General features: G+C 49.8%; 1 protein-coding gene across 1 annotated transcript in view; it reads right to left on the reverse strand.

Moving 5' to 3' along the window:
* Positions 1 to 14,613, reverse strand: part of LOC104471322 (glutamate receptor-interacting protein 2-like) — a gene marked incomplete at its 5' end in the record, with an annotated part of 49,668 nt that extends 35,055 nt beyond the window's left edge. Inside the window, 6 exons of the mRNA XM_010086626.1 lie at positions 2,563 to 2,749; positions 2,975 to 3,127; positions 4,002 to 4,127; positions 8,094 to 8,263; positions 8,979 to 9,126; positions 14,468 to 14,613. Coding sequence (XP_010084928.1) covers positions 2,563 to 2,749; positions 2,975 to 3,127; positions 4,002 to 4,127; positions 8,094 to 8,263; positions 8,979 to 9,126; positions 14,468 to 14,613 — 930 coding nt within the window. The remainder of the gene's footprint in view (positions 1 to 2,562; positions 2,750 to 2,974; positions 3,128 to 4,001; positions 4,128 to 8,093; positions 8,264 to 8,978; positions 9,127 to 14,467) is intronic.
* Between the last annotated feature and the right edge of the window lie 99 nt (positions 14,614 to 14,712).

Below are 14,712 nucleotides of genomic sequence, written 5' to 3' on the forward strand. Positions count from 1 at the left end.
GGAGAAGCCAGATACTCTTCCACTGCTGTCAATGACAGCTGGGAGAGGAAGGACACACGCGGCGTGTTTCAAGGCAGCCAAGAGGGGACGTCAGGCATCTTCCTATTCTGCCCTCCCTGCTGATAACAGGGGCTGAATCACTGTCTCATTTTGAGCCCAAAGGCTTCATCTTGCATCCAGGAAACAAAACAACAGGTGGGGAGGGAGGTCTATTAGAGGCTACTGGCTGTAAAACAAATTACAAGTCAGGGAGGTGAGAGCTTCTGCTTCAAATTACCTGCCACACACTAGCACGAAGCAGAGAATAAATGTGAGGCAGCCCAACCTCCCTAAAAAGAGGGTGATGATCCTCTGCCCTGGTAGCACTCAGATTTGCTACATGTCCACGAGGCAGCTCCTCCACGACAAGCCAGAGGGACCAAGTGATTGTGGATTGTGCCCTTATGCAACAGCACGCTCAGATTCACAGGTCTTGCACAGAGTGTGAGAACACACAGGGCAGACCCCGGGTGCTGAGCCCCATCCCTGCATCCCCACCGCTCACCCTCTTTTGCAAAGGGCAACAACTGCAGCAAGAGAAAGAGCACAGCCCAGCCCCTGCCGAGAGCCCAGCTGGGTAAAGGGGAGAAAAATGGCCCCAATGTCCTGGGCTGCAGCTACAGCAGAACCTCCCAAGGGCAGGGAATAAGGTATCTAGGAAGGATGGGACAAACAAGCTCTGTGGGATAGCAAGAAAGAAAAAAGTGAAATGAAAACATAAAACTGCCTTTTTCACCTCACTGCGGACCCACAGCACTTATCACTTCAAGACAGTGAGGAAAGACTGTGTTTTCCCACCAGCTAGAGATTTAATCCTCAATCAAATCCAGGCTACAAACGCAGAGAGGATTGCTCCCTGTTGCCAGAAAGCAGAAGGCAGCAGCCAGGAGAGCGCGAATCCTGCTGGGTGGGCAGCCGAGAGGGAGAGCAGAGTGTGTGACATGTGAGAGCCAAGCAAGACTGCGCTGCAAGTCTTTGCTTTCGCTCCAGGCTTGGCAAGAGGATAAAGCAAAGCCAGGAAGATTTCAGCACATCTCCCTCCTCCCCTGGGACAGCAGGCTTTGTTGCTGCCTGATTTATAAAAGGAGTTTGGTGCTTTGCAATGTGAGCCAAATTCACCCTGTTAATAGAGGATAAAAACACCAAAGCCCATTGCTTTCATTTTTAAACTCTATTTGAAAACAAACAAACAAACAAAAGGCATAAAAGGCTTAACCTGTATCACTCAGGACAATTCTTTTTCCTGTGTCAGCCCCTTGTCCCTGTCCTCCAACTGACACAAGCGCAGGCATTTGTGTTCCTGCTTCTGCATCAGTCACCTGGAGAAGCTGCCACGCAGAGGGACCAGTCCGCACGGCAAGGGCTTGCATTTCCTTTCCAGATGCTTTCCCTGCCATGCTACCCCTCCGCGGGTTTAACCCACGTGCTGTTATCCTGGGCTGGCTCGGGGACACCAACCATCAGCACGTGCTGATGAGACAGACCCTCAGAACCTCTCCTTCCCAGGCAGGGTCTGCAGCAGGCGCTGAGCACCGCCACCTCACTGCACCTCCAGCACCCCTTGGCAGGATGGGCCACCCAAGGAAATCACAGGTGGGAAGATAAACCAGCACCGGGCCGTAAGTGCCAGCTCACTCACCTCTCATTATTCCATCTGCCTAACGAAACCCACTCTCCCTTCCACCCCATCAGAGCTCAGGCCATGCAGGGACCTGGTCTGCTTAGGAAGATAAACCTCGCTGGAGTGCATCTCCACCACAGTGCACAGGCACTGGAGCAGACTTTCAATCCAGCCAGCAAGGGAATATTTAGCCAGAGCAGCCAGAGCTCCTGAGCCGAGGCTCAGCTGCTGGAGAAGACATCGCTGCCGGTATCCCTGGGGGGTGACATGCAGCAGTTAATGTCGCTCCTCCATCTGCTCTTTTCCCAGCATTATAAAGCCAAAAGCAAGAGTGCCTAAATACAGCACCTACCTGCTCCTCTGTAGCTCAAAACCTTGGCTTTAAGGCCAATTTCTACAGCTGGGCTCTGCTACAATGGAACCAGGCAGAAAACCAGTTTGCTGGGACCACTTGTCTAGATCTTTCCTCTGACTGCACCCAGACAAAAGCTTTATCTTCCAAAGAGAAAGGCGGAAAAACAAAACAAAAAAAAAATCCCAACCAACCAACAAAAAAAAAAAAAACCACACACACACAAAAAAAAAGAGAAAAAACACCAAAAAAAACAAATGGGAATGGCGCTCTCACACTCTCTCACACAGACACATGCTCCCTTCCTCCTCCTCCTCCTCCCAGAACAGCCGCAGCCTGGTGCCAAGACGTTCACCTGGGATGCGAGGGAGGCCGCGGTCAGCCGACGAGCGCAGAAATGGCAGTGACAGTAAACCATGCCCAGTGAAGAATGGGAGATATTACAAGGATGAGAGTAAATATCTAAATGAGCCTCTGAGGAGAGAAAACAAACCAAACCATGAAATGTTCAGCAGCAGCACCATCAGCATCCAAGGGCAAGGTCTCTAACCTCTCTGCCGGGCTGTCAGGCTCAATAAACCGGACGAGAGGTGGGGAAGACAGGGTTTCGGTAGCAAAGATGCCTCCCTGGAGCTGAAGTCCGAAGCCATTCAAAGGGTCTCCCCTGAGCACCACCTCCGTCGTCTCCGTGTGGACTATCTGCCCGCCAGGACCCACCGTGCTGGAGGCCAGCGACACTGGGAGGAGGAGAGAGGCAGAAGGTCAGGGCAGCCACGATCAACACAGCAGATCTGGTCACAAACCTGGGCCTGGCAGAGGTGGGGACAGTGACCAGGGAGGCACTGACAGTGCCATGATGAGCGGTTCTGCCCCGGCTAACAGTCAATAATAAGGACAAGGAAGACAGCAAGGCAAGCAGGCACAGCGCGTCCAACCCAGCCCCAGCCCACCACCGCGCTTACATGAGCTCTTGTGCTCCTTCTTCTTCTGCCTCCTCCTCAGCATGGTGGTGCGGGGGCTCATGGGGTGGGAGCTGCGAGGTAGCGTGTTCGAGTTCTGGCAGGGGAAGCCCTGCGCATTCATGGTGGGAGACGAGAAGTTGGCGGCCACCAGAGCTGAGGAAATACGGAGCGCGTTAAGGACGGGCAGAAGTGCAGCCATGGGCTCACCTAACAGGAGTACATCTGATGGGTTTGGACTGGCTGCTCCTTCTCAGCTCCAGGGCTCAAGGCAAGGCAAGCACCTTGTCCTGGGCTTGCACAGCTCCAGGAGAGCTGTGGGAGTGGGCTTGGGCTCCAGGTGGGCATTGCCCTCTGGTGTGCAGTGACTCGGTGACATGTCACTGCAGCAGCCAGGCCAGCAGGTGGGAAACGCATCAGGGATGCAGGGCAGCCAACAGCAGGCTGGCACAATGGCACTAAGGAACCTTAAATACACAGAAAGAGAAATCACAGCTTGAACTTGAGCTGCTGGGCAACTGGGCTGCCCTGTTTGCTTCCCGACACACAGTGTAACATTTCCTCCCTATCTTACTGTCATAAGGCAAGAAACCTGGGGCTGAACAGCACCAGCATCCTGCAAGAGAAGTGTGCTGGGCTGCAGATACTGCTCAGGCACCTCAGCACCGGAGCTGTGAAAACAGACCCAGGTGAATGAGGAACAAATGAGTGACACTCGTGGCTACAGAGTTGGGTATTAAGGAAATGGAGAGGCACAACATCCGTGAACATGCAGAGGGACAGAAGATTTGGAAGAAATTTTTCACTGTGAGGGTGGTGAGACACTGGCCTAGGTTGCCCAGAGAAGCTGTGGATGCTCCATCCCTGGAGGGGTTCAAGGCCAGGCTGGATGAGGCTTTGGGCAACCTGGGCTGGTGGGAGGTGTCCCTGCCCATGGCAGGGAGGTTGGAACTGATGATCTTTAAGGTCCTTTCCAACCCAAACCATCCTGTGATTCTATGATAGGGGCAACGCTGTGCACTGAGGTTACATTTGCAGTAATCCTGTCCAGGCGCCTGGTTCCAAGTGGGTGTCTTGCAGTGGCCGGGGTGGTGGGTGTGGCAGTAGTTGACACAGGGGTCCCAGCAGTGGTGGTGGTCACTCTTCTGCACCTTGACTGATGGCACCCAAGGGAGCAGAAATCACCACAGCCACGGAGAAGAAGTGAGAGAAAGAAAAGATAAGCAGCATCAGGCAGGAGGTTGTAGAAAAGAGTATCATACTGACTCTGAACAAGTCAGGACCCAGCCACAGCGTGTCAAGCACCAGGAGCAAAAACGCATCCCCACGTAACCTCATGACACTTGATGCAAAGTGGCAGAAATCCACCCCTTCCCTATAAAAAAATTCTGCATCCTGAGCCAACGGCCTGACTAAGCCACGCTAGCAGTGCACAGATGTCATTACCATTTGCAGCCCGTTACGCAACCTGCAGAAGCTCCCTCCAGCCATCAGCATCATCTGACAGCACTGGGGAAACCTCCTCGTGCTGTTTCCCACCTTGCTGCCATAGCTGCCCTCCCGGGGACAAGGCACAACACCTTCCACACACACCAAGGACTGCTTGGAGCACTTTGCTCGGCTTCAGCGTTTGGTTTTTTAGCGTCTGCTCTAGGCTGGGAATCCATCGCAGGGTGTGCATATGGATCAAAGAGAGGAGGAGCAGAGGGCTGCCTCCAGCTCACCAGAACAAAGGGGATTTTATACACTGCTGCTTAAAGGCAATTACAGAGGGCCACCGACACAGGAAGAGATGCCAACATGGTGGCAAACCAAATTAGAACATAGCATCGATGTGGCAGACTCTACTCAAGGGCACGCAACTGCTTTAGCTTCAACACTCCCAACTGCTTTAGCTTCAGCCCTAAGCCCAGCCCAACATGTTGGCAGAAATCCGTTGCTGCATGACATCCATCATCTGGAAATCCCTTGTCCCATATCAACGGTGGCTTTGCAGCATCAAGTCATGATGCCACAAGTCTCCTCTGAAGTGCCTCAAACGCCCCCAGACACAGGTCCCTTGCCTGTTCTCACTGATGCTCCTTTCGCCCCTGGGCAGCACAGGGTCAGTTTGGTTTTCCTTGCCCAACAGCACTAGGTTTTCTCACCCAGATCTCTGCATCATGCTGTCTGGATCTATTTTCTTCCAAGAGGAATCGCTGGCTAACAAGCGAGATTGCAAGTGTCTCTTTTATTCAACTAAGCACAAAGAGCATCCCAGAGCAGAGCATCACTGCAGCCACGAGTTATCCCGGAGCTCTTGACCTCACAACCCCTTGCACTATTGGCAACCCCCTTTCCAGGATGACATCTCCTCCAGGCTCTGTGGCCTCCAAGTAGGCAGAAACCCCACCAGAGCTTTCTGAGGGTGCAAACCTGAGACAGGGACTCAGTTTATTTAATGAGTCCACCCAGAGATCTCATCTAAACATCATCTGTCAGTGCCTTTAACAGTGGAAATCCATTTCGTGCGCACGCATCGCAGGCATCAAATCACTTCGGTCAGATTTTCCAGACAATATGGTGATTACATTCAGTCTTTGCAAAGCATTTTAGTTTAGCACTTAGTCTATCAAACTCCTGAAAAATTCACTTCCAGCTGTGGAATTTCTATTTTGTGGATTCAAAAGTAAATTCAGAGCCAGGCAGCTTTTAAAAACAAAAATCAAATTAATAAATGTAGCTATACTAGACAAAAAGCAAAGTTCTTAAAATGAAACACTTTGGAAATGAGGGATAGAGCTTATGGGCATATATACAAAATCATTTAATCCATTTACAGTAATTAACACTCTCCCATTTGTCTCTAAGTTCTTAGCTCATATCTGACAACAGAAAAAAGCGCCTTTGAAACTCAGTTGTCAGTGCATTAGGGAAGAGAAGAGATTTTGGACAATTCTGTGATAAAAACCTACAACAGTCTTCCCCAAGCTTTCACACATCATCCCTGCCTGAGGAAAGCCATCCATCCCAGCACCGGTCCTGAGCACCATCCGGACCCGCTGATCTTGTGAGCAGGGCGTAATCCTCCCACAAACTCTCCAAATGCCCCCCGAGCCGCAGAGAAAGCAAACCCAGTTTGACAAATCTGACACTCCAGCATTAGACCATATTTTCACATGGCAGCTGCAGCTTCAGATCCCTCTCCACCTCCTCAATAACTGGATTCTGATTGCACAAGAAGTCACGCTTAAAAAATGCAACGAGCCCCATGCAGGCACACACTGGAAGGAGTCAGTAATGCAAGTCCTGAACAGGGACACGTTTGCATGGTCTCATCTCCTCGGCTGCTTTCCTTGGGCTTCACTCTCCTGCCAACCATGACAGTCTGCTTTTGCATGGCCAATTTTTATTTACTGGCCCCATTTGTTTCCCTAAACTCAGAAAAAGCAGGCTATGGAGCCGGCACTCAGCATCTGGAGCAGAAGGCAGCGTCCCTCCCAGGTCCAAATGCAGCTCATAGGCTTTGGTGTGGTTCCTTGGCTGCTCACCATGGGCTGCATGGTGCTGTGGCTGGTTACACCACCGAGGAGCCCTGCTTTGTAAGCTGCTCCTCTTCCCCAAAAGCTCTCCCTCCTGTTCCCACCACCTCCCCTTCTCATCTCCATCAGCACCGGTGAAGGTTCAAACCCAAGCACTGGTCTCCAGCCACCCACCTCTGCTGTGTGGTTGACCAGCATCCTTCCCTGTGAGCCCTCATGTGTTAAAGAGTTCAATCAAAAGTGGGAACAATTGTTATATCCCTTATTTTTCATATTCTTGTGTTGCAATTATTCTCCCAAGTTTGTGTTCTGTACTTCTGACACAGCAAACTGATCTGATGTATGGAGGTTTGGGTAGAAAGGCTCCGAACCTCTGAAGGACCTCAAAAGCTGTCCTTCCACAGATCCTCCTTCTCCTGAGCTGCTGCATCTGAAAGAAGATTAGGACCAGGGCACTAATGGAAGGAGGAGAATAGTTCATTTTAACAGCCATTGAGAAAGGATTATAGCCTTCTGTCTTTCCTTGGGCACAAAGGTCAAGTCATCCATCCCCTCTATTAAATTGCCTTAATTCTGCACAAATTGGACTGGACATGTAAGAGATTTATTTCTAGACATGGAGATGATATTAGATTTTATGTTTCACCATATCATGCTCGAGAAGACAACACTGATATTTTCCTTCTTTCCCCAAACAGCCCTAGAAGAGAATGGAAAGAAGAGCTGTGTCCAGGGCTACTGTGCACCAATAATATTAAAATGCATGTCCCCGAGAGACAAGTGGTTAAAAATGTTTGCAAAGGGGGCTGGTACTGAACAGTACACCTGATTACAAGACCACCGGTATGGCCTGTAACAAAACTGCAGGCAAGAGTTGTAATAAATCCACTCGTACTGAGGCTATGTTCACAACAGAGCTTATATGAGAGCCTGAGTCAGCCTCTCACATGGAGTGTGGGCAACAAGGATGCTCACCAGGGTGAATTCCTCATTATGCTTACAGGCATTTTGGGCTTGATTTCATTGGAGCCAAAATTTTTTGTCCAGTATTTCTTTGGTGGGGTGGTAGAAAGCAGCAGATACTGGTGCATGTGTTCTGCCCTGGCTGCTCAGACACAGCGACCATGCAAATGGGATGCTCCAGAAGATGAACGCTTGTCTTACAGCTTTGTTTCCTAAGGAAGTCCAGCAGGACCCTGCCTAGCTACTGACACGTCCTTTACAGAGCCTTTACAGGACCAGCAAATGAAAGCTGAGCTTGGAAATACATCTGCCAGCACCAAAGTTGTTTCCCTCCCTCTCCATTAAAGTCTCTTATCTGAGGCACTAAGGAAGCGGCTTGCACAGCACCCAACCCTGGGATTCCCAACTCCAACTTCCCCATTCAAGCACAGATGTCACCTTTTTTTTCCTATTCACATCCTTGAAGGATGTCATCTAATCACACGCATTTCATCACAACATCTTTTGGGTTTTTTTTTTCCCCTCCACAGATGTCTCTCTCTGGAGTCTGCTGGCAGCATTCAAAAGCAGCAAGAACTCCAGGAGTGACCTCAAATGAGTTTTGAGGGCAACCAACAGTGTTTGCACAGAGGACACACCTGTTTCGGGAGGCCTCAAAGGCAGCCTGCTTTGGTGAACAGGTAATATCTCCAGCTTGACGTTTTCTGAAGTGGCAGCTAAAAGCTGAGTTGCCTCTAACAAGGAGCAGTGCTCTGTGCTCGTACCATCAATGGAGAGGATATGGTCACCAACGTGCAACGCACCACATCTGCAAAGGAAACAGCGAGAGAGGTAATTATACATAAGTCCAAAATCCACATCCTTCCAGTTGGCAGCGGGAACATACAAAATCCAACTGTGAATTATTGTGTGAACTCATGTGAATTTTTTTTCATATCTCTTTTTTTTTTTTTTAATTCCAATTTGAACCTTGGATTCAAACGCTGCCCAAAGCACCAACTAAGATGGTTCATGCTTGAGTCAGTGCTGCTGGTGGCTTGGGAAAGATCTCTTAAGTTTTTAATAGTGCCCACTCACAGCTAGTCTGGACGGCCAAGGGCTCACCCAGCCGTGTAATAAGTCCTACTAGCCACCAGTTCAGCCCAGCAACACAACTAACCAGCGCTAGGGCTGCATAACCGTCTGTCCTTCTGCATCCTCACGCAAAGGCTGACTAGCTGACTTGCCCATCAGGAAAAGGCTCTAGCCAGAACTCTCCAGAATAGGTGTTTGCCTTTCCACAGCTCAAGGGAAGTCAGATCTGAGGTTCTGAAAACAGAGCTCAGCTTTCACATGCACTGAGTTCCATTCATTCCTGGTGAGGAGCGTCCACTGGCATGGGGTCAGATATTTTTAGTACGCTTAGTGCTAAGAACATGTGGATGTGGCCATTTCAAGGCAAGGCAGGGAAGAATAGCATATAACTAACAAAGGGACAAAAAAGCAGCAGAGAAGGGAAAAGCGGAGCTAGGAGCAGCCTGTACCTGTCCACCACGCTGGCTGGCTTGATCTTGTCGATGACAATGACCTGCTTGTTCCGGTGCATGGTTGTCGTCAGCGTGATTCCTAGCGTAGACCCCGGAGTCTTTGCTATTTCAACTAGTAAAGGACCTGAAGCATTTGCTACAGTATCTGCAAAACAAGAGAGCATCTGAAGACACTCCTCATCCAGCCTTTCCCATTTCTCAATGCAGAGGGTTGGCCAATGGCGCTGACTTGCCGCGTGGACCGGCAAAGCTGCAGTTTGGACATCCTACGGTCTGTGTCACATGGTAACTTAACAAAGGAGTAAACCCAAGAAGCAAAATTTCTTCTGCACAAAGTATATATGATAATGAAGTGGAGAGATATTACAACAATTCACCCATGGAAACACCCCCCTGATTATCTTCTTGGGGTTAAATAGCAGGAGCAAGGAAGAGATTGCTCCAAGGCTGTGCAGCAGCCACATCAACAGTATTAAAAGCACAAAAAAAAAAAAGGAAGATCAGAGGGACATCACTGTTATAGGCTTCTTCCCAAACAAACAAAAAAGAAAAGGCATGAAGGAACAGGATCATGCTTTCTGAAGTACTCAGAAGCCTGGTGTCCTGCCGGACCAGCACACAAGTCAGCCAACTCCTGTGTGCTCCAGCACCAGCTTCGAAATATCACTTCAGCTGCTCATTTCAGCTCCTCCAGCGCAACAGTGGGAACAGAGGCACAGAGCTACCTACCCACGCTGACAAAATCCTCCCGTCTCCCATCAGACAACACAGGGGTAACTCACGGTTAAAAGATGCATTTCTGCAAGAAGGTTAACAGATGCTGTGAGTGAGACTATGAAACTCCTACAAAATTGCATGAGCCTGCACCATACCTATTCATCTCTTCTGAGGAAGGGGGAGGAAAATCAAAGCCTGTGTCTCTGGCTAATTAGACAGAAATCCCCTCCACCCCTATTACATACGTTCGCTTCCAGATTACCTAAAGCCATTGTAAAAACGTTGCATTCACAAATGTGTTATCACCACCACACAACCAGCACCCCACGTGTAGTTTGACTCCCCCAGAAGAGCACTTGACAGAAACCCAGCCATCCGCTTCGAAGGAAAGGCCAGCAGAGCCCTCTGAGAGCTTGATGCTCCCTCAGCCCTTAATTATTCATAGTAAGGCTTTTCTCTCCCAAAGCTCTGCCCCACTAAAAATGCTGATGCTACTTGGCTCCAAAACTTGACGCATGGCTCATCTGTGCTCTCTGATAACCGGGAGCATCGATGCAGATCTCGGAAGCTAAGCTGCAGCAAAGTCTTTCCCGACATTTGTTGAAGAAGTCTCTGGAGACAGAAATTTCCCCTGGGGATCGGTCAGAGGATGTTCAGCCTCTCATCTACTCACAGTGCCCTTTTTCCCGGGGGAGGAAGGAGGAGGAATAAGCCATGTTAAAGGTTATGGGAGGCTTCAAATAAAACACTGCTTACTCTCTGCTGAAAAGGACCACTGGGGAGACCTGCAGGCCCTGGCAAAAAGCACAGCCCCGGTTCAATCCAAAGATGCACAAAGCAGCCAGCTAAATCCTGCAGAAGGTGCACTTAAGCCTTTGTTAGCAAAGGAAGCACCAAGAGACTGAGGATCTCTTCCAGCAGCACACACCAGCTAGCTGTTGGGTTTGCAGCCCACGTGTCCAGCACACATCCTCTGAAGAGGGACACTGACTTACACTGCTCCAGCTGAAGCAAAGGAGATAGTAAAAAAAATTAAAAGAAAAAAGCTTGCTGGAGTGGTAGACCTTTCTTTGCAAGGAAAATACCTGCTCCTCTCGGTTTTACCCAGCATCCTAGCTGCTTGGCTTTGCCAAGTGTTTCCCAGGGAGGTCTCAGCACGATGGTGAGAAGATGGTGGGTACCTACTCCCATGCCAGGACCTAGGTTATCAATAAGACTGTCCAGCCCACTGTCCCTCTTCCCACCACACACAGCACAGCCCACCCTGCTGTGCTTTTTAATTCTCATCTGCAGTGGCAGAGATGAGAATTGCTCCAAATCCATTTTATAGAGGCATTTGTTGAGGAAATAGCAGCCAAACCTCTATTAATTATTCTAGGAAAAGATTTGGCTCCAATCAAAGGTCAAGAGTCTGCAATTTAGCAATATTTCTGAGGTGTGATTAACAGGGGGCTATTACACCCAAGCTAATTTCAAACGAAAGACGGCGAGGCCAGGGCAGGCTGTGCAATAACCTCTCTGTAGGGAGTCTATTGGTGTTGCTGCTTTGGCACCACGAGGTGTTTCTGCACCATTGGGCACATCTGCCACCTCACCCAGCATCTGTGGAAAAGGGATCTGAGGCTCTCCTGCATTTCACAGCAAATCTCACCTTACTTAAAGCCAGATCCTTTCTTGCAAGCCCAAAGACTCAACTTTTGATGCCATGGGTTCTTCTTCAGACCCTACCCCATCACCGTTCAGAGGATGCCAAGCAGTCACCCCTTTGTGGGACAGCACCAGCCCTCCACACTCCATCACCAGGAGGGCCCCACAGGCCTGAAAACCTCGAGCCTAAGAACAAATGGGTGGAGGGACAGCCAGGGGAAGGGAGAGGAGGAGCAGGACACAGCAAATCATTTTGCTCATTCATCATCTCTGGCAGAGAGCTTCCCCCCTCCAGGAGTCACCCCTAAAGGCTCGCAGCCTGGTGTCACGGCACACACAGCTTATTTACAGAGGAACTGTCCAAATGCCACCAGTTTCTGGCTGACCAGTTTATTTATTGGTTTTTTTTACTTTTCCCTTCCCTTTTTTAAAGGCAGAGGGCTGCCACAGGAAAGCATCTGTCCATTACAACCCTTATCTGGCACCAGCAAAGGGCAGAGATCTTCCCAACGCCCAAGGGAGGCGCATGCCCAGTTCACACTCCTTTTAAATGGAAATTAATTTAATTCCTTTGGTGGCCTTGAGAAATCTCAGCCAATTTTATTAAAAGCCTTACACAGCCTGATCCTACACTGGCCTCCCCGGTGAAAGCCTGACAGCTGGGGGATGCTCGGTGCGGTGGCAAGCAGCTGCCACGTCCCCCGCACCGAGAGCAGGGCTGGCCCCGTGCAGCTCATCCTCAGCCCACATTTTTGGCTGGGAAATCACACAGCCAGCTGGGGAAGGCCATGATTCAACACTCCCCCACAGCAGCCGTGGTCTCTCACCCAGGACAGATGCAGAAAAACAACGTTCCCTCCTCGAGGGTCAGCCCACACCACCCCAGCGCGTACGGCTGCAGCAGAGAGCGAGTGTGATGCAAAAACCTCTATTTTCCCCTGGGATGCACTTCATGGTGGTGTCCCCAGCTCTCAGAATGAATCAAGAGAACTATGTGGCCATGTGTCCCCCCCAGCCCCCTCATCAAGATTTCAAAACAGGAATTGGGAGTGCTCCCTTCAGGCTAATAATGTCCTCACACCGCTTCCAGCACCTGCTCTTCCCTTCCCTCAGCAGCCTCCTGTGGCTGGCAGAGAACGTCTGTGACAGTTGTGATTTGGGGACGATGCACTCATCTCCTGTTGCAGTTATGAGCTGTTGCCTGGCAGAACAGTCTTCAGAGATTGTTTTAAGCCACACGTTCTGCATCATCCTGCCTCAAAAGAAAGCAGGGCAAGAATATCCCTTTGCAGGGTCGGGGAGAAGCACTCTCTATGCAGAAATTACCTAAGAAAGGGGTTGTTTTTACATCTTAGGAAGTATCTGGCTGTGGTCCACGGTATAGCAACACAAGATGGAGAATCACTGCATAAACCCCTGCCATCACGCTGGGTTCACCCAGCCCTGTTTTAGGTGGGGGAGTTACCCAAGAAGAAATACCAAGACACCTTCACGGCTATTTTTGCTCCAAGTCAGGTTTCGAAACAATCAGCTTTCTGCAACATAAGCAGCAAGGGACCGTACAGCCAACAAAACCCTAAAAAAGCCCACTTCCCACGCACCGTTTATTGTTTGCTGCTCTTCAGACTTGGCAGCTCTGTGCAAAATCCCTCCTGAACTCCCCCTGCCCGGGCGGGGGCTGCCAGCCCAGCCAGCCTGCGAGGAGAGGCACGGACAGCCCTCGCAGAGTTACCCCAATCCCAGACCGAAAGGTAGAAAATAGGGTTTGGGTAGTTTCTGTTTTCCATCATTTAATTATTTCCTCTTTTTCAAGAACACCCCCCCAGTTCCCAAAGAGAAGCTGCTCCTGCAGCATGGCAGAATCCAGGCAGGATGCAGGGATCTGCTGCGGCATCAGGTTTTCCTTCCAGCTTTCCCAGCGGATCGCGTGCCTGTGTCTTCTCCCAGCGCAGACCCTGTATGGCCACGCTTGTGGAGTTCCTGAAAAAAAAAGAGTGCTTGGGGGAAGGAGGCTCAAAAGGAAGCTGAAAGCCCCCAGGGCTGGCACAAGGAGCTCCCTTATTCTGGTGCAACCCTCTTGCACATTGCATGGAATGAGTTCTGGCGTTCTCAGCTCTCCTTCCTTGCAGGTGGTGTGGTATTAAAATCCCTCAGCTGCAGATCCTTTGGATTTCCCTCCTCACATGCAAATCAGAAAACAACCTGATATCAGGGACTCCTATTCCTCGCTGGATCCCAGGCTCAAACATGCTGGACTGGTTTGGGAGATTTGCAGACTCCAAACTAGTCCAGCTTGTGGCTCCAGTGGAAGCAGAAACCCCTCTGGAGACATATACGCAACATCAAAATCTAATGCACAGCTCCACAAGCTTCCAGAACCAACACAGCTTTGGACTCGGTGGTAACCTTAAACTCATTAACAACACTCCCTGCAGTAACAGCTGTGTGTCACAAAGCCAGCTCAAAATGACTTTACAGCAGCTAATAATAAACCTTTCCCAGGGCTTGACACTGAAAATCAAATGAAAACAAAAAAAAATACAACACACCAAGCCTCTAAACCCTCAGACTTAATATCTACTGTGTAGAACACTTTAGAAATACTCTGCCCTCCAGTAAGTTCTGTCTTCTTTGGGGTCAATCAGTTGTTCACCCCCTCATTTATTTCAGAAGCAGATCTGAACTAACATTTCAAAGAAAGGGAATAGCTCCAGAATTAAGCAGGGTCATGATTCAGAACCAGAGCCACAGCCGCATCAAATCTCTGCCTGCTTGCAGCCCACTCCCCTGCACACAGTTATCAGAGGTATTTGCAGCGCTGGCAGAGCACTCCAGCCCCCTTTAACTCCGACTTCTCCTATGCTCCCTTTCCTTACATTAGAAAAATCCCCCTTTCCCCTCCTCTAAAACCAGTCATCATTCCTATCGAGATGCATCACTGGGTAAGGACGTTTCAAAGGCATTGCACTAAGCCGCCTTTGAACTCTACCCCCTACACCCATGTTGGCAACGCGTTGCTCAGCAATTTATCCACTGAAACCAAGTGTCCCAGTTACTGGGTCCAGCTTCACACACTTTCCAGGCAGTCAGACAAAATGCCACCACAACCACCACGAACTTACCCATGATGGTCACATCGTACTCGATCTGGAAGAGTGCCTCTTGGCTGCACTGCCGCAGGATGTTGAGGGCGTCAGCGTGGGTCATGCTGTGCAGAGGGATCCCATCAACACTCAGCAGCCTGTCCCCAATTTTTAAGGACCCTTCCCTGTAGGAAACCACAAGCAAAAGGGTTTTATTGTGTATATATACTTATTTATACTTAGATATATTTTCTACATATATTTTTATATCTATATTTTGTATA

This window comes from Pterocles gutturalis, unplaced genomic scaffold, assembly GCF_000699245.1.
Source record: "Pterocles gutturalis isolate BGI_N339 unplaced genomic scaffold, ASM69924v1 scaffold11286, whole genome shotgun sequence".
In the NCBI taxonomy this organism is placed as follows: Eukaryota; Metazoa; Chordata; class Aves; order Pterocliformes; family Pteroclidae; genus Pterocles; species Pterocles gutturalis.